Source organism: Tachysurus vachellii, chromosome 13 (genome assembly GCF_030014155.1).
Source record: "Tachysurus vachellii isolate PV-2020 chromosome 13, HZAU_Pvac_v1, whole genome shotgun sequence".
NCBI classification, from domain to species: Eukaryota; Metazoa; Chordata; class Actinopteri; order Siluriformes; family Bagridae; genus Tachysurus; species Tachysurus vachellii.
This window is the reverse complement of record NC_083472.1, coordinates 21,452,284-21,475,306: the sequence shown is the minus strand read 5'-3', so window position 1 is coordinate 21,475,306 and position 23,023 is coordinate 21,452,284. Positions and strand designations below refer to the sequence as shown.

At 38.0% G+C, this 23,023-nt stretch overlaps 1 protein-coding gene across 3 annotated transcripts in view; it reads left to right on the top strand.

Moving 5' to 3' along the window:
• Nucleotides 1-21,613, top strand: part of ldb2a (LIM domain binding 2a) — a 71,649-nt gene extending 50,036 nt beyond the window's left edge. Inside the window, exons 5-9 of one of the 3 annotated variants that reach the window (XM_060885281.1) lie at nucleotides 3,180-3,263; nucleotides 5,971-6,094; nucleotides 9,294-9,344; nucleotides 9,884-10,023; nucleotides 19,641-21,613. In XM_060885281.1, the coding sequence (XP_060741264.1) occupies nucleotides 3,180-3,263; nucleotides 5,971-6,094; nucleotides 9,294-9,344; nucleotides 9,884-10,023; nucleotides 19,641-19,871 (630 nt within the window). In that variant the 3' untranslated portion in view covers nucleotides 19,872-21,613. Of the gene's footprint in view, nucleotides 1-3,179; nucleotides 3,264-5,970; nucleotides 6,095-9,290; nucleotides 9,345-9,883; nucleotides 10,024-19,640 lie in introns of all 3 variants that reach the window. The other 2 variants (XM_060885283.1, XM_060885280.1) reach the window with 2 other exon arrangements.
• The last annotated feature ends 1,410 nt before the right edge of the window (nucleotides 21,614-23,023 follow it).

Genomic DNA, 23,023 nt, shown 5'->3' with positions numbered 1-23,023 from the left:
CTCCGGCTCGCCTGAATCACAGCTCAGATTTTACACAGAATTGTGAAAAGTTTCTTCCTTCTGGGAGATTAAATAAAAAAAAAACAATTTCATTAGAAAGATCAAAGACAGCTGTACATGAAAGAAAGTCTTGTCTAAAGCACAGCAAAGTGGAATAATAACAAGGTCAAATGAGTAATCTGCTTAATTCCACAGCTCGTCTAACACACCACGATGAGGGAAATGAAGCCAGCTACGGCATTCAGCTAACGTCCATACTCTCTATTCATGACCAAGAATAAAGCGAGTGATAGCTTTCAGTCTCTTGTTGCTATTTTGGCTGCTGTAGCAGATTTTTACAGGTGTTTTATTTTTTATTTATTTATTTATTTATTTTTTTCGTCCTTTACTCTTGGTAGATTTCAGGCTCTGCAACGTTAAAAAGTTTGCACACGCTCCAGCCCTGCTGTGTTCATGTGAAATTCACATAGTTTTAAATTGGGCCCTGTGGGTATATCAGCCATACTGGAAAAAAGAGAGAGAGAGATCTTAGGAAGAGAGAGAGAGAGAGAGAGAGCTGGGGGAGAACAGAGGAGGGGGGTTCGCTGCAGGAGAAGGGCGGATTTAACATTACTGCAGTGTATTTGATCAGCTCACACACTCACACACACACACACACATACACACACACAGGGATAAGCGTTAACAATCTTAAAAGTGAAACTAAACTTTAAGTCTAAATCTTAAAGTTTCATTTCAAACTTGGGATTGAAATAAGCAATGAAACGTCACTTCAGGCTGTCAAACACACGTTATTCTGAAAAATCAACATTTTTAACAGATGTGCACAAGCATGCTGATAGTAAAGCTCATAATTCTATCCTCCCACTAGAAAGGTTAAAAAATGGCCCCCTGAGTAGGAAAGGTGTCCAAAGTTCAGCATGACTTCATTCCAACATTGTTTTTTTTTTTAAAATCTGATTCTGATATTTCTCTCTCACTCACTCATTTTCTATCGCTTATCCGAACTACCTCGGGTCACGGGGAGCCTGTGCCTATCTCAGGTGTCATCGGGCATCAAGGCAGGATACACCCTGGACGGAGTGCCAACCCATCGCAGGGCAAACACACACTCTCATTCACTCACGCAATCACACACTACGGACAATTTTCCAGAGATGCCAATCAACCTACCATGCATGTCTTTGGACCGGGGGAGGAAACCGGAGTACCCGGAGGAAACCCCCGAGGCACGGGGAGAACATGCAAACTCCACACACACAAGGCGGAGGCGGGAATCGAACCCCCAACCCTGGAGGTGTGAGGCGAACGTGCTAACCACTAAGCCACCGTGCCCACCTCTGATTTTTCTATAAAAGAAAATTTCAATCACTTCTGATTTACCACATTCAGGACACGGCTGTTTTACATTTAAGCAACATACACAAAACTTCATAAAAGGCAAAGCTTACAGAGCTGAAAACAATAAAATGGCAACTAAACAGTCAATAAGATCTTTTTCAGGTTGCCAGAATTAAATGACTACTTTAATTTGTCTTAATTTATAGATTTGTTCTGAATTTACTTAATTTCAAGTCATTAATAATACTTGATTGATTTTGACAAATTGGAAATGAAATTTGAATGTTTCATTTAAATAAATAAGCATTATAAACTCCAGCATGATTTGTACATCTGTACATGTGACCGTTTTGTTTGTACCTGCTTTGGAATTTGGTATTTTAAAAAGACATTTTTTAAAAGGTATTTATCTATGTCCACGTGATGTCTTCACCTACAGCCTACGCTGGTTATCACCTACGCTCTCGTCTACTCTCTTACGTGCTGCAAACCTTAAATGCCGTATTTTTAAATATTTACTTCAGTTTTGCGTCAAGAAATTTAAATCCTGTCCAGTGCAGCTCAGCTGCTCTTTTTTTCTCTCACAAACCCACGCATACTCACGCTCTCACATCTCTTTCCTGCTCTCACATCGTCTCTGAACTCGTTCCATTCCCGCTTTATCTCTGCAGGTTTCTCTTAAGTCCCACGGATTGGTAGCCATACCGTGAATGCTGCTGAGCGTCTTTTTTTTTTCTTTTTTTTTTTGAGGTAATCCCCTGGGCTGTGGCCAAATTCAAATTTTCAGCCATCTCTATCAATATTTATTAGCAGTTTGAGTGCACTCCACATACAGCGCCCCAAACCCTGAATCAAATACATATTCACTGTAATTGAAGCATTGGCCTTAGTCCCATTCTGGCCTTCCGGCACCAGCCGTCAGCTTGGTTTCTGCTGCTTACAAATAGGAAACAAGAAATTAAAATATAAAGCTGATTTGCTATTGGGTATTTGCTTTTATGTAATTTTATTCCTTAACCCAATATAAAAATGAAACACTCAAATGGTGGAAAAATGTGATTTTCTGACTTCTTATGTAGTCTTAATGCAGATGGTAAAGAACTGGCTAGTCACAGTTATTCTGGAAAACCTGACAGGGAAGCTCGCTCTCTCTCTCTCTCTCTCTCTCTCTCTCTCGCTCTCTTTCAATTTAAAGAGGTTCAGTCCATAAAGAAAGTAACGAGATGGAGGGAATTGAAACCGGGTACAACAGCTTAGTACACGCTCACAGTAATACTAAATTATATAAACTCCTGTTCAGGTTTTCCTGCAATTGTGTTGATTTTCTGTTTCTGACTACAAGCCACAGTTATATTGGAGATAACTAGATACTGGATATTTTTGGTGACATTGAGGTGTTTTAAAACTCACCCAGCTGTACTCATACCACTCATACCAGAGTTGTTGCCATGCTGAGAAATGATCCATCACCCAAATAATAGCTCAGATCTGAGAATGGGAATGATTCTAGGGCCCCTCATTCTCCGCAGGGTTCTCCGGTTTCCTCTTACCTTCCAAAAACAAGCCAGGAGATTATGCAGGTTATGTCTGCTGTGAATGATGTAGGTGTTTGAACTCACAACCAGGATGGGTGGATGGATGGATGGATAAGTGGGTGGGTGGGTGGATGGTTTGGGGTCTGGGGGGGTGGATGGTAATATGGATGGATGGATGAATAGCTGCATTAGATGGAAAAAATTCCAAAATCAATGTGCAGGTGTGTTAAACAGAGGTTGTTTTAAAAAACACTAGATTTAACCATTAGGGTTGTAATGACGGCTACCGTTCTGCCTTCACAGGCTCAAGACCCTCAGGTTCTGGATCAACTCTCCAAAAACATCACCCGAATGGGTCTGACTAACTTCACGCTCAACTACCTCAGGGTAAGTCTCATGCACACATACACACACCCACACATACATAAACATAGACACAAACAAATGCACACAAATACAGATGCACATACATAAAGATGACAAATGAAGGTGCTCGGAAAGCTTCCCTCCTGAAGGCATGTGTGAGGCGTGTGTGTGTGTGTGTGTGTGTGTGTGTGTGTGTGTGTGTCCACACACCAACCTGAGACCATGCTATAACGCTTATTTTACAGCCTCTTTGTTTATTCTTTCGATTTTAGCATGAGTGACAGCTCCGATTTGCAAAACAGGAGAACTAGATGGGGAGAGAAAATTAATTGGATGGGGAAAATTAGCATAACATTAATGAGCGTTCTGTGCTGAAGCACTGCATTGTGGGTCTCGATGCCCAGCTCTGCTCACCCAACACACCGTCGTGTTTCTGTTGAGAAATGAGAAATGAGAAAAAAGAAATGGCAGTTTAGCCATTTTATCAACCTGGAACCGACTTCATTCTGCTGCACTTCCTTTAAGCTCTCAGATGTATTATTATAAAGCGTGTTTTAACAAAAATAGTGAAGTCAAAGCCGAATTGGGAATTAAATCAGGATTCTATACATCTCAGAGCTCTCAGTCTGATCCTGATCCAGCATGTGTGCTGCAGCTGTTTAGCATGCCAGATGTTTTGCATACATTCCTTGTTTGGCTTTGCATGTCTTCTTCTCTGAAGCTTCAGGGCAAGAATCATAAAAAATAGACAGCAGCGTGCTCGTTTCATACCATCTGAGTAATAATCGAGACTCACTCGCTTTCATTTTTCTAAAATGATGCAGTGTTTATCAATGGTCCAGTGTAAAGAGATGTTTAAAGCCAGTCGATTATTGTATGCGATACGATTCGAAGGTATTAAATGCAAATACGTTGAGAAAATTTTAAAGCAGTATTTATTTACTTGGAAAAAAACAAAACATTAGCTTGGAGAAGGATTAAATCATGCCTTTAAATCATTACTTGGCCTGCCAGGCACAGAAGCCACACCTTCTTTACTACGACTGATAGGCACTTGAGCTGTGACAACACTACTAGGACTGACAGGCACATACTGAATTCTTCCTTAGTTAGGAAAGACAGGTAACAGAGGCTACATGTACTGAACTAGGACTGACAGGCACAGAGGCCACACCTTCTTAACTGGGACTGACAGGCACATAGGCAACTTCCTCTTTACTAGCCGTGCCAACAATAATGTTTCTTTAGCTAGGAAATAGAGGTACAGAAGCTACACATCCATAACTATGACTGACAGGCACGGAGGCCATGCCTACTTGACTAAGACTGATAAGCACAGAAGCCACATCTACAGTACGAGGACTGACAGGTACTTAAGCCATACAACCTTAACTAACACTGTCATGCAGAGAGACTGCACATCTGTAACTATGACTGACAGGCATAGAGACCACATCTCTGTAAAAAGGACTGACTGGAACAGAATCCAGGTCTACTTTTCCTGAAGCCATGTCTATTTCACTAGGACTGACAGGCACCAAGACTAGGTCTTCTTTGTTTATATTAAATAAGATAATTAAGTTCACACCCCCTTCAGTGAGACTGACAGGCATCACCTTCATTTGACTTAAATATAATAATTAAGTCCACGTCTCCTTAACTAAGACTGACAGGTGCCAATTCCACACCGTCTTTATGAAGACTGTCAGGTGCCCAGGCAACATCTGTCATAAAGATTTCTTAAATATCATCATTCATTCCACGCCCCCTTTAGTTAGACTGACAGGCACCTAGGCCACTCCTCCTTTATTGGCATTCAATATAATCATTATAATTGTATAATTGTAGATTGAACACAGGAGCATCAGCTTCACTTTAAATTTCAGTGAGAGGTCGAAGTCATGGTCATTTCTCTTACTGTAAAAATACCCTGTAGAAAGGGCTTGTTAGCATGGTGTGTGTGTGCTTGTGTGAGTTTATCAGTGGCTCCATTCGAGCTCTGTTTCCTGAGCTAGGACGGATGACGCGCTGTGGCTAAGGAAAGCCACGGGTTTCCTCACATTTATGCTGGAAATAGCCGCTGTGCCTCGGCCCCGAGCCAGGGATTGTTCCACAGAAACGGTGGAAGTGTGAGGGGATGAGGCCATGTCCGAATACTGCAACTCAAACTGTCAGTGTGTGGGTGTGTGTGTGTGTGTGTGCCTGTGCATACAATCATGTGTGTTTATCCACCTGCTAAATTTAATTAAAAAAAAAACAAGATGCTGTTTGTTTGTAAGAATTCATTTCAAGAGTTTCAATTCATCATAGTTTTTTTAATCCAGTTGTTTTTATATAATTGTTGAAAGCCATAAATTCTACAAAATGATTTTACGGTGTATTTTATTTTATTTTACTTTTGGCTAATGAAGGTGATTAATTACATGTAAAAATATTTATTATTTATATACTGTATGAACATCCACATTACAGTTCTACCTTTCATTCTAAATGTTACGAAAATAAACAGGTTTGTGGAATGATTTTCGGAATCTTTTTTTTTTATCTTATTTATTTCTTTATTTGCTCAGACGTAGTTTAATCTTTAAATAATTCCAATAATGTTATGATTCTCTGATCTCTGTGCCTTTCAATAATATTTGTAATGCTGGCTTTTGCTTTGCTGACTGTGTGTGTGTGTGTGTGTGTGTGTGTGTGTGTGTGTGTGTTTGTATGTTTGTGTGTGTAGCTGTGTGTGATCCTAGAGCCCATGCAGGAGCTCATGTCCAGACACAAGACATACAGCCTCAGCCCCAGAGACTGTCTGAAGACGTGCCTGTTTCAGAAATGGCAGCGTATGGTGGCACCTCCTGGTACACACACACAAACACACACACACACACATATACACACAGAGAGTCAACCAAACATTCTATAATTTTTACTTGAACATGTGAGGAGAGATGCCGGTTACGGATCTTCGGAGTGTGTTAGGGAGGAATGGGGCTCAGTGTGGATGTTTGCTAGGAATTTATAGGGGATGTGTCTCATTGCAGTGCTCAGTGATGCGCAGTTCATTACAAGCAGTGCGGAACGAATGTGAAACTTGAATATGGCTTGCTTGCACACATCCTGATTTTACCGATTGACAAGCACGAGGGTCCACGGGGCCAGTGCTTTACTTATTTATAGCCATTTAGTCCAGACTATCTTTGTTGTCTTTTCACTTCTCCACATAAATCATACTAAATAGCATAAATGCTGTTGTTTACACTAAATAAAACTTTCTTAAATATGCACTAGCTTTATAGTGAGCTACACTACTGGTGTTAAACAGGATAGCTAATGATAGCTTAAACAGGGCTAGTATCACATGCATGGAAGCTAAAGCTGGAGAGATAGCATTGTTGTTTGCTAATGTTTGAAATGGTTCTGCACTTAAATGAGATCGAGAAATTATTATCAGAGGTGCCAAAATCTAAGCAGAGATGTGGTCTACTAATAATTAATGCGCAGTCTGAAAGAAAAAAGACTATATGCTAGTGCTTTTGTAGTAAAATTCTCTCAGCCTGCTAAGATTATCTTGCTAGTAATGTTGGCACCTCTGCTAATACGCTGATTAAACATAATAATAATCTGTTTCTTTTTAACGGTTATTTAATTTTAGCAGTATGTCAAACTAAGGAGAGAGAAAGGTCTAGAATGTCATGATACAATTTATATGTAACTCAGTAATTATTAATGAGTTAGGTTTTATACAGTTATCGCTAACTCTATCACTAAAATTTGCCTTAGATGGTTTTATTATGTCTTCTGAATGTGTTAGAGAAGAAAAAAATGACTAATTCCTAATACTACTTTTACAAAGTCCTATCATTTTATTCTATATATTTTTTAATGCTCTTTAAGATAAATTAGAAATATATTGTAGATTTAGAAATTAGTTTGCTTATTCGAATTCCTAAACACCTTCTTGACCTTAAATGTTTTTCCTTTTGCACCAAAGAATAGAATAGAATAGAATAGAATAGAATAGAATAGAATAGAAGCCTTTATTTTGTCACATATATATTACAGCACAGTGAAATTCTTTCTTTGCATATTCAAACTTTGGAGGTTAGGGTTCAGAGCACAGGATCTAGAGCAGAGAGTATTATGGGTCTTTCTCAAGGGCCCAAAAGTGGCAGCTTGGCAGTGCTGGGGCTTGAACCCTGATCCTCCAATCAACAACATTTATTCTGATTATCTTCCAAAAAGTTAGGTAATCACTGTGGCAGATTAGCATTTGTGAAGCTGTCAGTAAACCTGGTATTAATTTGTGGGATTTTCCTCTACTTTCACTTGTGAGCCCCGTCTGTCTCCGGGTAAACTCCTATCCTATGTTGTGAATACTAACCAATGGCTGTTTCCTTATGAGCTGCGGCTCCTTCTTTTCCTCCCATTCTGCCGAAACCGGTCCGAGCCGAGGGCAGGAAGGAAGGACGGCCATGTTTATACACTGATAAGTCCTTTTTTGTGCTGTTTCCTTGCGTCATTCACACACACACCCTGGTAAACAGACCAAAAGCCAGAATTGTCTGGAGTCATTGTGTGTGTGTGGCAGGATTTTGACTTGACTATTTTAGTTGTAGAGATGATAACATTATCATTCTTTGTTTTCTTTAACCAACAAACCAAATTGAGCTATGATCATTTCCACAGGTTTGAGTCTCAGAGAAAATATTTCATAAAATGTATCTCATTAAAATAATGGAGCATGTTTTTATATTAAAATGTTGTAGTACTAACAACTGGAATACTGACCTTTGGTCCTTCAGTAAATCGTTTAAATGTTCACACCCGTAAACGTTTTTCGCACATGTAAAAAATTTGTTTTTTTGCTTTTGTTATGTTTTGTTGTTGTTTAATTTAAATCCATTATTTAACTTTAGCACTATGTCAAACCGAGGAGAGAGAACGATCTAGAATGTCATGATACAGTTTATATGTGACTCAGTAGTTATTAATGTTGGAGGTTTTATACAGTTATCTCTCTGTCGCTAAAATTTGCCATAGTTGGTTTTATTATGTCTTCTGAATGAGTGTGTTAGAGAAAAAGTGAACATTTATAAATTCCATATACTACTTTCAAAAAAAAAAAGACATAGGCAAATAGATAGAAATTGTTTTCTGATTTTGTTTTTTTTTTTTTCTTTTTTTTTTTTTTGCTGTTGGGGTATTTTATTTTATGACTCTAAAAAAAAAACCTATAGGAGTGCTGCCTGTGTCTCTAAACACACTATGACTCTGACACTCTATGACTTCAGCTTCAAAACTAAGAACTCGAGTATGCTAAGACTCTGACTGCGAATCTGTAGCGAGGAGTTTGAAGACATTTGCTGTTCAGCAGCATGTCTCCGTTTAGTTGAGCAAAAAACACTGTGTAAAAACATCATGATCCAGATGTGCAAAGCTGAAAAAGACATATCCCAGATGTAATTACAGCCAAAGACGCACCTACCAAGTATCAACACGGGGGGAATACTTATGCAATCAACACATTTTTTTAATTAATCTTGTCACAAATGAATGTGTTTTGTACCATACTGTGTAAATTAAACTGTAAAAAAAAAATTCAGATCAAGATCAATTATTTCTAGGATGTAACTTTGCAAAATGAGGAAAAGTCCAAGGGTAGGAGAGAGAGGGTGCAAATACTTATGCACTGTGTTTGCTAATAATTCATATGAAGCCCTTAAAAAATTCACACAGGCTCATTAAAAGAAATATACGCTTACTGAATAATGGATTCATGATCATTTTAATCATTTAGAAAGTGTTTCAAATATAATTTTAATCCTTGTTTAGTTTTCCTTTGAAATTGAAGGATTTGAATCTTAATATTCAGAACAGAATTTGAACATTTTAATTCGCATTTATTTATTATTTAATTTATTTGAGGGATTTTATTCTGTACAAAGATTTGAGTTCAAATTTAGTGTTGTTTACATAGCAGTTTCTGTAAATCATGTTCATGTTTAATAATTAAATTAAATTTTCATTGAATTTTTGACTTTATGTTACTTTCAGCAGGACATCCACAGAACTTTAAAACGGAAATCTTCCCCACAAATCACAAGAAAGGTATGTGCACTTATAACTCTTTTGGCAAGAAACGCATTTGTTTCTGCAGTTTCCCTTGAATGCTCAATTTAAAAAAAAAGAAAAAAGAAATTCATGTCAGTTCATGTCAATTCTAGTGACATGAGTTTATTTATGTGTTAAAAAAAATCTATTAAAATAATTCAAATCAAATTAAACTCACAGCAAAGAACAGTGTATATGTATTATGATTTCATTTAATTATGGATTATCAAATTTGATTACATTTCTACTATACATGAAAAAAAAAATATCACAATATTATGACAGTCAATATAGCTAACTTTTTAAATTATTTTTAAATTATTGACTTCTATTGTCTTCTATTGACTTTCTTCTGGCCCAGAAAACACTAGAAGCCAGAACAATTCTGCTTTTCCTTAACACACACATTTTGTAGTAGCATAAAACATGGATTTCCTCTTATTAGGATGTCTTCTGGTTTCTGCTTGTGGTTGTGCATCCTACTTTTCTACAAAGTGAGTGTGTTTCTGTGTGTGTGTGTGTGTGTGTGTGTGTAGAACCTACTCGACAGACCACGACAAAGAGGAGGAAGAGGAAGAACTCAGCCAGCAGCACATCTAACAGCAGCCTCGGCAACAGCACAGGCAGCAAGAAGCGCAGTCCGGCCAACAGCTTCAGCCTGAGCAGCCAGGTACCTGTAAGCATCAGAGTTCCTCAGTTTACACACAAATACACACACACACACAAATGAGAACACATGCATGAGAACATGAGCACATCACAACATCAGGCCCTGCAATAAAAAGCTAATGTCAGAGTCTTTATGTAACCTAGCACATCATGTAACCTAGCACATACACCTACACACACCACAGATAAATGTCTGGTGGTCTGGGAAACTCAGAGTCAGACATCTCTGTGGCTGAAGTCTCTATAATCTGATGTCTCTGTGGCTGAATTCTGGCTTATAGCTAAAATAGAAGAAAATTCGGTTTCGGCATCAGAGACATCATCACACTGTCTGGTTTATTTATTTTCTCATTCAAGCAAATCATTCCAGAAAACTCCTGAAATCAAACCCATCGTTTCCATCAACATAGTTCCGTTCATTAATCTTTAGGCACACAGAGGTGTAAGATCTTACTCGTTATCTGCTCGTTCTTTGTCCCATTCACAGTCATCGCTTGACCTTGACCTTGCTTCCACCATCAGATTTTTCTATTTAAATTCTGTATACTGTAATACATACAAACCAGATACATACTTTGACATCTCGATTTTGAGGAAATTTCACCCAAATAACACAAATGTTTTTTTATTTTTTCATATTTTTTCAAAAATTGTCTAAGATGAATGCTTACATAGTTGTCCTGTGTAAGAAGGAGAAGCCTTTATTTGGCTTTACAGTTCAGTACAGCACAGTGAAAATCTTTTCTTTACATATCCCTGCTTCTTAGGAAGGTCACCTGGAGCAGAAAGGGTTAAGGGCCTTGCTCAAGGGCCCAACAGTGCCAGCTTGGGGGTGCTGGGATTTGAACCCCTAACCTTCTGATCTGTCAGAGAACGGGCGCTTTTATTGGAACAAAAACCAACCTCAAATGCAGGGATAGCATAAGAAACTGGGGGTTTCATTAAAATAACAAAACTACAAACACATGGAAACTAGAAAAAAACTAGATGACTGAAATACTAAATTACAAAGACAAAACCCGAAAAGATGAAACCAGCAACTGAAAACAGGAGACAAAAACATGAGAGAAATGATGATTAATCACACAAAGACATACATAGGTATGATCGGGTGGGGCAAAGGTTTGAGGACACAAAACATAAAAAAACGCACATGGCACAAGACATGAACAAAGGAATTGTCCAAGCTATCATGACATGATCAGTAACTGATGACAGGTGGTGCTGAAAATCTGGGCCAAAGCCCTTAGGAAACACAACATAGAAAAGCTAGAGATAAGCTAACATGCCTTATAAAATAGATAGATAAGCTAACATGCCTTATAAAACTTTTAGCTTTATAAGGCATGTTACAGATCGACAAGACTTCGCAAGCATACAACACAGGATTTAAATAAACAAACAAGGATGTGGTAGCTCAGTGGTCAAGGTGTTGATTACAAATTGGAAGGTTGTGAGTTCAACTCCCAGCACCAACAAGCTGCCACTCCTGGACCCCTGGGCATGGCCCTTAACCCTCAATTGTGTAGCTGTATACATCAAATAAAGGTATATCACTATTGTTAAGGGTGTCATTCTATGTAAAATGAATGAGCTAAAGCCAATCAGGTAAATATGAAGAAAGGAAATCCTTAAATGGATTTTTATACAACCTGCAGTTTTCCGAATTACTTTATCATCTATTATATCTTCTATGCCGCACCGCATGGTTCATTTTTTATTTTGTATCTCTGTGGTAAAAGCTTTTATGGCATTAATTATACAAGTCCAGCTCGCATTTGTAGCCACTTGTCCTGCAGATTTTACACTATGTAGTCATACGGTTTCATGGAGCTTTAGTGGAAAATGGAAATCAAACAGAGTGCAACTGTAATGTGACCCGAGTTCATGAGGATCCATCAGCGTTAACATGGGCTCAGAGTCATATGTCCTGAAACAGTGAGCAGTGGTTGCTGTAGTGGTTAATGCTTTGGGTTGTTGATCGTTGGATCAGGGTTCAAGCTGCCAATGTTGGGCCCTTCAGCAAGGCCCTTAACCCTCTCTGCTCCAGGGATGTTGTATCATAGCTGATGCTGAACTCTGACTACAACCTCCAAAGTTGGGATATGTGAAGAAAGAATTGCATTGTGCTGTAATGTATATACAGTATGACAAAATAAAGGCTACTTCTTCTACAGCCACTCAAACTTCTTCTACAGCCACTCAAACCAGATCATGAACTCTAGAAAATTAGGATATGTTAGAACTGGAAAATGGTTGAATTAATCTATCCAACTGTTTCCTACTCTCACTTTCAACTAAATGAGATTTGGACTTTGACAGTAAGTGGATATATGATAAAAGTTTGTGCCCCCCAGGGTTTTGTGAATGGAGAAACAGTAAATATCAGCTCAGTTATAGCATTAATCTGTGGTACTTATATTACAGTTCCCAAATGTTATAAAATAAAATGAAGTTTTTTTGACCCTTTGTATTGTCAAATCCACCCTAGATGTATGAATTCAGTTGAAATGAATATGTACTAAAACAGGGTGAAGGAATTTCTTAAGGCAAAAGGATGCAAGAAAATTTCCCACTTTCCAAAAAAGATGCCAACTTATTTTTTCTTTTCATTACTAATTTTAATCTATTTGTCTTTTTTTTTTTTTTTTTTTTTGACTTGTGCTAATGAAATAACTCTGAAATCTCATATTTTGTATTTCTTGTAGGTATAAGTTTTATTTTGCCCTGAGGGTAGGCAAGCATTACACTATCATTTGTGCATATACACACACTCTCACACACAGGATACCCAAGCATAGACAAAGCTTTTAGGCATTTATTTCTATACAGTTTATATTAATAATAATTGAGATGAAGCTAATGGGTATCTTATAAAGCTACTCTGGTTTTAGCAGGTATTTTATTTTGCTATGAAATCTAAAGGGATGGTCGGGTGAGTAGTGAACGGTGCATGAGTGTTAACCGGAGGCGTTTATCCTCAAGTGCCTTTTTATCCCCAGGCCTCTCGTCCCTAGCGAGTCTCACTCAGCCCCTGGGTCAAACGCACACTTCAACCCACAAGTGTTACAGCTTTCACCAAGGGAGCAATAGTGGGTAGCAGGGTTGCATTTATTTGCAAATGGCTGATGGGATTTGTAGTACGTGGCTGTTCCCCTGAGTCGCAGCACACAATAGGAACTGCGATTGCTGACTGGGAGATTATTGTGGATTTGGAACATGTCCAAGCGCTTCACACTTCTGCACACTCCGTTCGAGGTTGCTAGTAAAATCAGAAAAGCAAAAAGTAGATTATAAGATTTTTATTTTGTAGGATGCAAATGTTAAATGAATAGGAAAGTGTAATGGTTTTGATCAAATAAAATCCTTTTTTGTTAGTAAAAACAGTAGAAAGCAAAATATTCATTAATATAAGTTAATATTTTAATTATAAATATTTTAAATATTTTTTTATTTACATTTTTTTACTTAATAATAATAATAATAATAATAGCAATATATATATTTTTTTAAATACATTGGGAAATATAAAATTATTTTTTTTAGAATATAAATAAATATCTGTTCATCATGATTTAATTAGCACTAAATTGCTATATTGTGCAAATCAAAAATCTGAATGTATAACTGATTATTATTAAATAGTAATGTATTAATGTATGGGTTTTTTGTTACTAAATGATAAGAAATGTATTTAAAGGTTCTCATCAGTGTATCACTGTGTATGAAGTGAGAGCGTAATTACTGAATAGGTGTGAAGTGTTTTTATCTTATGTGACATTTTTCTTTTATGTATGCACTATTGAAGTGTTTTTTTGCTTTTGTGGGCATGTGCATTATGTTTATTATTAATCCGTGTGTGTATAGTGTACAGTTTGTACACAAGATTCATGGTGCTACAAGATCAAGCACTATAGAATTTTCAACTCTGATTGGCCAGAAGGTGTTGATTAATTTCTTATAACAGGAGCACTGATAACTGGCTGTAATTTAAATATGTTTTAAGATGTTAATGGGTTATCATTGCAGCAGTAAGTCTTTAGCATAACGTTCAGATTTCTGACAAGACAAAGTCTTCATTTTTATTATATTAACTTTGCTCAAGCAAGAGAAAAAAGTGAGGCTTAGGTGAGGGAAGAACTGTTTAGAGCTGCTATAACAATCACGGCAAAAGAGCGATTAACTACTAGTTCTATGTAACTAAAAATGGACAAAAAGTATGTTATTCGTGTTTACTAATATAGAAATTTGTAATCGTAATTATTTTGTTTAGCTAATGTAGAAGGTTTGTCGAACATCAGCTAGTGTTAGCTAGCCAGCTGAAAGATTTACATACCTTAGTTAAGTGATGTTTAGTGGTGCAGTTTCGGTTAAAGGAGCGGTTTATATTATTTTAGCCCTCTGCTGAAGGCTAAAAAGAGAGACTTGCAGTCGAAATGGAGAAATTGACTTTTTTCTCCTCTTGAACTGTTCAACTATAACCTCTCTTATGCCTGAGATGCCTTTTAAAGAAAGGTTTCTGGGCCAGAAAAACGAAACCAAAAATCGTTCACGTGCTTTTTTTTGAAAAAATCACAGCCTGAGAGCTTCTGTGCGAAAACAAACATAGGCGACAACCTACAGAACATTCTCATTAACTTTAATCCAGATTATAAACTACAAACAGAAGGAATGAAGTTTCTCTTTAATGAATGTACACACTAGCGACACAGACATTGTGCTTTATTAGGAAGTAGCTACTCACAAGTCGGTGTGAAATGCGCTAGCTAATCTGTCGGCTAGCAATTAGAATGAAACATGAAACGCATGAAACATCTGACATTCATTTACACCAACAGCCAACTGTTTTTTACCCTTTGAGCCTCGTTCCCTTCTCTCTAGGAACGGCTTTAATTGCGGATTGAAATTCGTACTTGCTCTGGAAAGAACATGCACACACATGTATCAAACACACACACACACACACACAGTGAGAAAACTCTTGGTGTCTCAGTGCCAGTTCTCGTTATCATACATATATATCTGAGTTCTTGTGTGTCGCTGAAAGCTTGCCCCAACCCCCCCATATCCCTCCAAACCCCCTGTCCATCTAAAAGTGAAACATGGAGCCGTGTGGAGCCGAGCCATGCTCTGTGGAGAAGAACACGCTGCTTACATATGTAGCGTGGCCGTTTGGTTTTGTCTGTACGGTTGTACAGCAATGAGCAGTCTCCGACGTGAGCCCAATCACAATGAGGCACTCATGTGATCACTGGTGGTGTGGTACCAGGCAGGTGTGTATCAAATGCTGTTACAACAGTGCCCCCTAGTGGTGAAAGTACACACTGTACAAGCATTGCAGGATGTTGTGTCACACCAATACTCACCTGGTTAAATTCAGAAGATACGCCGGTATGTAGGCCTGAATTACAATGAGAGAGGAGCTTCGCTCTGAGAGGAAAACGTGTCAAAATGTAGAAACGTGATTAAGACTGATAAAAACGTAGTAATATTAAACAAGTGGATCATTTCGACACAAATGCTGCGATGGAAATTTGTACTAAGAAGTTGTTTGTGAGGGTCTGACCTTCTGAAAATGTTCTTCATCATGAAGATTATCTAGGCTTGAAATGGAGCCTTGGACAGTGTGGCGTCTGTGTGGTTGTGAAATTTCTCCGGGTGCTGGAGTTTTAAGTGATTCTGCAGTAATGGACAGGAAGCAGTCAAAAATAAATAACACATTTTCAATCGAATCCTTTTACTGTTTGTCTTCTAACAGTTGCTAGATGACAAGATGGCAGATTTTGCGTCTGTATTCTATCCTGTTTAGTCTTCCATCCACTTATTTCATGTACAGCTAATCCTACACAAGGTTGTGGTCAACACACACACACACATCATGGATAATTTAGAGATGACGATCAACCTAAAATGCATGTCATTGGACTGGAGGAGCAAACCGGAGAACATATAAAACTACACTCACACACTCACACACACACACACACAGATCAGAGGCTAGGAATCAAATTCCCAACACTAGATGTCTTTTTTTTTCACCATACCTGCCATTTTTGACCACATCACAAATATACTGTATATTTAAATACTTGAACTTAATACATGACTTATGAAGCCACATGCTCAGTACATAGACAAGATAGATTTTATTTCATGTTAAAACATTCTGACAGAAAGTAAGGAAGGTAAACATGTCCAGTCAGTGTAAAGCATCTGACATGGAGGAGGGGCGAAGAGTACAAAATGGCCGACTCATAGCCAGAAAAGGAATGCTTTTTTAGCATAATTTTGGGTGGGATCTCATACAGCGTGCTCATTTTGCAGCTCTGGTCATAATAATATAAGAGATTATGAAATCATTATATCACACCAAACTAATCACGGACCTGTTTTACATCTTTGGAGAAAATCATTTGGAGATGCAGAACATCTCACTGTCTGTGTGTTTCATGAGCACGTTTGCTATCTGTATAAGCAACAAATTATTTTCTGGATGCAGGTCAGATAAAAAGTAAGTCAGGACACATGTATTTCAATCATGTATAATCTCGTGATTGGATCTAAACCTACTTGTGAGCTTCTGTAGATTAGGATAGAATTGTAGAATTGTAAAAGGTCCTTGCATTGAACGAAATCGAATGATTTTCTGGCTCTGATGAGTGAGTCTGATCTAAAATGAGTCAGGATTCTTTTCAGTGTGTCCACTGAGACGTGTGTTTGGACTTGAGAACCTTACACAGAATTTTAGCAGTTGAAGATGGACAAGCACTTGGGACATCTCAGAGAATAAAAATGGATTTGATATCACCGTTTACTTTGAAGATTGAACAATTATGTAGAAAAAAAAATATTCTATGAAAATATATCTCGGGGGCACGGTGGCTTAGTGGTTAGCACATTCGCCTCACACCTCCAGGGTTGGGGGTTCGATTCCCACCTCCGCCTTGTGTGTGGAGTTTGCATGTTCTCCCCGTGCCTCGGGGGCTTCCTCCGGGTACTCCGGTTTCCTCCCCGGTCCAAAGACATGCATGGTAGGTTGATTGGCATCTCTGGAAAATTGTCCGTAGTGTGTGATTGTGTGAGTGAATGAGAGTGTGTGTGTGCCCTGTGATGGGTTGGCACTCCGTCCAGGGTGTATCCTGCCTTGATGCCCGATGACGCCTGAGATAGGTACAGGCTCCCCGTGACCCGAGGTAGTTCGGATAAGCGGTAGAAGATGAATGAATGAATATATCTCATAGTAGGCTATGGAAGTATAAAAAAACTACAAATTCTTAAAGCCTTGAGTATCTACTTTCATATGAGCTTCATTTTAAACACCACTGGGGATGATAATTGGCAAAAAAGACATTGCCAAAACAAAGCGAGCACAAATTCTATTTTATAGTGTCTGGTTTAAAAAAAGTGTTACATGATTTTCGCTTGGAGATTTTTCTTGATCTTTTTGGTCCAGAATTTGTTAAAACCACACAGTAGGTTAGGAATGTACAGGGTTCTACAGAGTACCTTTAAGGTCACGTCCATCAAGAAGATTGTAATTACTTCAGCTAGTAATTACTGTACATTTGGACATGACATGAAATATTATTGTTTATTATAATAATTATGTATTTTATTATTATTTATATAGTGAGGAAGTAATAGTAATTATAGTTTTATATATATATATATATATATATATATATATATATATATATATATATATATATATATATATATATAATTATATTTCCTAATTATAAAGTTTTTCCATTTTATTTCTGGAATTTTTGTGGGAAAAACGATTTTGTGACAGACGGACATGAAGTATGCATTTTCTGAAGAATATTGTTTTAATTCATTTGGATATTATTCCTTGTCGATTCTTAATATTTGCTTACGCAGAGCAAAATCAACTCAAAACACAAATAACTAAATGAAATATTTTTTTAATTGCAAAAAAAATAATAATCACCTCAAACTAAATTTGACGGCATTTGGCAGACACCCTTATCCAGAGCGAGTTGAACAATCAAATGAGCTCTAATATACAAAAACAAAAGAATATTCCTGGGAGGTAACCGTGACTCTACTTCGACCTCATCATTGATTATTTTCCCATAACAACACGTTCCTTCTCTCTTGTGCTTTATTCCTTCTTAAGCGTTTATCTTACTTTTGTTGCTTGTTGTTCCGCCTCAAGTGTTTGGTTCAGGAGAGGTTCAGGTCATGAGAGCTGAACCCCGAGTCAGCACTGAAGGGCAGAAGTGTGTTTTGAAGTACGCTTCTTTATGCAGGTTTATCCACAGGCTAATGCTAATGAGATGAGTACGCAGAACACGCTTCTTATTTGATAGCAATTAAAGCCTGCAGTTCGAACACCAGCTGGAACCTGCGGCACTGTGTGTGTGTGTGTGTGTGTGTGTGTGTGTGTGTTATTGGCCCCTGGTTTCACACCCTGAGTGGAGGCCGACAGTTGCCGCTCAAAAACAGATGGCGAATTCAAGGCTCGTTGGCAAGCAGCAGTCTTTTTTTCCCATCGCTAACATCTCTGCTAATGAGTTAATTAGCTATGTAAATTGACAAATCAGCACGTGGATATTGTGATTTAGTCCAAAAGCCCACCTTAATGAATGAGTGTAATTACAGAGTGGAGAGGAGGTGTGGGAGTTTGGAGGCCTGTACGCGAGGCCTCGTGGACCGCCAGGAGACAAGGAGAGAGAGTGTGAAAGAGAGAGAGTGTATGAGATGGGAGTTTGTATAATGGCTAGTGATTTGATTAAGAATTATTTCACAGTGTTTTTGTAAACGAGTGTTTTTCTGCATAATTGATAGTAGCGGCGTAGCTTCTAACTGAGCAACTCTATTTCCCAGATTAGAAGATTAGCAGGTGCTGCCACTTCATCAGCAATGCGCCATGTGTAAGAAATAAAACACTCCAGAACATGTTGTTATAGGAAAATAATCAGTGATGCAGTCTATGACCAAGTGGAGTTACTCTGACCAGAGTAGCTAAAGTTTATCTTTAACCATTAATATTCTGTGTAAGGTTATCAACAGAGGGAAAAACACGTCTCACACTGACACTAAAATAATTTGTTTGTTAATACTGATAGAAAATGTCAGATAAGTCAGTTTCATGTGTGTACTGGTAAAAAGCGTTAAATGTCATGAGTGTTATTTAAAGAGGTGGAGCGTTTCAGATTTTTTTTTTGTAGCTCATAAATATCTGTATGAAATTCTGCAAAATCCAATAAGCTCTGTCTCACTCATCACAGTGTTCATGTATTTTTACTGATTTAAGCTAACAATAACAATTCCTGGTCAAAACTTGCAAACTTCACCGGTTTTCGAAAACAAAATGGCAGTAAATCGCTGGGAGTCAAAAAAAGTCGACTCTTACTGTTTAGCTGAGCCAAATGAGCTGACTCACTGAATCAAGCTTTTCTTGCTTATTATTAATGATTCAGTTACTTCAGCATCTAATAGATTAATCTGACTATTATTAATGAATATGTCTAATGAGAAGGTTTAGTTATTTTGTTGTATTAATTTCTTTATCTTTTTAGAAAGACTAATATAACACGATGTGAAAGAAAAAAAACTCATGCACTAACCCCACCCCTTTTTCTGGTATGTTGGCAGGATGTGATGGTAGTGGGCGAGCCCACTCTGATGGGTGGCGAATTTGGTGACGAGGACGAGCGGCTGATCACACGGCTGGAGAACACGCAGTATGACGCCACCAACGGCCTCGACGACGACGAGGACTTCACCAGTTCGCCGGCGCTCAACAACAGCAGCCACTGGGCTAAAGCACCACCGCCGGGCCAGGACAGCAAAACCGAGAGCACTGCGTCACAGGCCTCACAGTAACCAGACCCAGTCCTGTCTTTCTCTCACACTCACTATCTTTCTCTCTTTGACTTTACTTTCAACCCTGACGATCTAGTTCCTGTTTATCTCATGGCGTCCATGGCGTCCAATTTTTCACCACAGACTTTGATGTGTCCAGCGATACACAGCACCAAGAAGCTGAACAGGGCCTGACGAAGGGAAAAGGATATTTCCCACACACAACAGTGAAAAAGATGTTGCGTAAGATGTTCAGCTGATAAACTATAGGTGGTCATTGAGGTAGCAATACATGTCCATGGCGACTCCTGTCTGGACTATAACCAATCAGTGAAGAGATAACTGCGGTTGGACGGGCCGTCATTGGAGAGCCATCGAGATCTGATTCGCATTTGCGTTTATTTCAAACTTTTTTTTTTCTTCTACGTGCTAGTATGCGGCTTAGGACGTCTCCACTGCTCCTGAAAAAGACAGACGTTGCTGAGGAAGGACAAATTTCTCTAGCTGTATAATTTACACCTGTAGTTTTACCCAAAAGCTATTTTGTTTTCTGGGTCTAAACGTGTTATTTTTAAGGAATGTGAATATTCTGTGATCTCCTTGTACAATCTCGGATCGAAGGCACATACGACAAACATATTCCCTCTTTATCCCTTTAACAAACCTTTTACCAGACTGGACTGTAACTTCTTGCTGCATGATATTTTGAAATCTGTAAACTGTTTTTTTGTTTATTCCTCGGTCCAAGGAATTACGTTGTGTTCAATTTATCGGTTTAGAAACACCTACAGGGTCGTTCCTCTGTTCCTCGGTTCCTCTGTACATATGGATGCAGTGCTCTGGTGAAGACCACTGATCCTCATCCATGATGGCAGCTCTTTTGATTGACCTTCAGATTGCTTTTTCCACAGTTTTTCCTAATGTGCACGTGAAGGAGAAATGTAAGGATGCTAATTCTAATTTGAGATTAGCTCAAGCGTGCAGAGGGCACGGATATACACTCACCGGCTTTTTTAATTCTAACACATCAGACTGCTTCAAGCTGACAGGAAGGATGAGGCCACTCAAGTAAACACTCTTTACAACCTTGGTGAGAAGATAAGCATCACAATACATCACCTGGCCCTCGGATCTTCTTAGTTCCTCAGTTCTTGGCTAACAGGAGCGGATGCGTTCTTCATTTGTCAGAACTGATCCACTTCAAGGTTCGACATGTTTCTAAGATAAGTTTCTGCTCAACACGGTTGTAAAAAGAGCTTATTTGAGATACTGTACTCTTCCCGTTAGCTCAGGTCCATCTGGCCATGTCGAATGCCTCATGAACAAGGCATTTAAACTTTTAATAGCCGGACAGGTTTCGAGGTGTTCCTATTAAATTGTCCAGTGAGTGTATATTTGTTATTGAAAACAATATACAGTGACATGAATTTCAATGTTCAAAATGATGAAGATGATGATTATGATGACGATGATGATGATGACGACGATGATGATTATGATTGGTATACCCCAATGAAAACAATTATTTTTTTGCTCTATTCATTTGCATTTTAATAGTTTTTTTAACTGCCCTTTTTTTCCCTTTCAACGATTTCATCCCAATGTATTTCCAGTTCCAACCCAATGGAGTTCTTCTACTCCAATCTTGTTAGAACTCTGCACTGTTTGTATCATATTTAGCAGAGGTGTTTTTCGTGTCATATCCAAAGTCTTGTATGTATGCTTTGCGAATTTGTGTGCCAATAAAATGTGCTTAGGCCTAAGGGACATTCATATCTTTCATTTTATTTTTGTCTATGTGTATTGCTTGTCCAGGTCTTAAGTAAAAATAAAGGAGGAAACATTGTAGCTGCCTCAGAGCGCACAGTTCCTTGGTTTATTCCTCGGGTTACTGTCTGTGTGGAGTTTTTTTCCACTGTTTTTTTTCCTTCATCTGGGTTTTCTGCCTTCCTCCAGCCTTCAAAGTATATTATCCACTCGAAACTGCCCAGAGCTGTGGACGTCTATGTGCAGTGTTCAATACCCAGTGTTCCCACGATAGACTCTAGATCCATAATGTTTCCATTTTCAAAGACAATTTCTGGTAAGTTTATTTTTCTGGTAAGTATCTGAAAGAACATAGTACACAGTTCTTTGGCTGTTGAAGTGCTGGTATTGTTATATTTGTCCAGGGAATACTAAAAACCCACAAAACACTTAAAATTCGGGTTCAGGATGCAAAATCGGATTTAAGTTTGCTTATGGAAAGTGCTTCTTTGCCAGCATTGGCACAGTATTGTGATATAAGAAGCAGCATTATCACTCAGAAGAGACACTGGGCCAAAGTCAGTTTACTTTTTGGGTAAGATTCATGCACTGTTTTAGATTTACGTTCATATTAATGCCGTTTGGCAGACGGCCTTCATTTAAGTGACTTGCAGAAGTGCTTTGAAGAATCCATCAATGTATACATCGATACTGGTTCACTAGGTCACAGACTAAGAATACCATCAGTCTGAAAACTCTGTTAGCAAGGGAATAGAGCAAGAAAATACTTTTAGAATCAGAATCAGATTTATTTTATTTTATTTTGGTTTTTAAGTGCTGTTTGAAGTACTTCAGGAAGACGCAGGTTTAAAGACTGCCAGTGACTCAGCTATTTGGATATTTAGATGAAGTTTATTTCACCACTGACGACAGGTGCCAGAAAAGAGAGGTACCCAGAGAGATAGTGAGACCAGTCGAGCAGTAAAATCTACAGGATTCATTTGTTTTTCATGTACTATCTCTTTGTATATATATTTTTTAACCATCGTCATCTGCTCGCCCAAAACAGTTTTGTTGTTTTATTTTTTTTTTTAATCATTTTAATCTCATAAATATTTACCTTTTTTGTATGTTAGAGTTGAACACGTGTGCTACGTGTGGTTCTCTGGCGCCCTCTGGTGGTTAGTTCCACATTTAAACGTTAATATTTTATTTTCTATCATTATGGGATGTTTAGATGTATTTAATTCTAATTTGTTAGATATCGTTGATTTAATCCGTATACAAAGAGTCTTGAAATAAGCAATACATTAAAACGTTTTTTTTTTTTGTATTTTGATGTTTTATATTTAACTTTATACATCATTAAATACAGGTAGCACCATTTTATTTAATATTAAGTTGCTTTTTTGTAATATAATCCTTTA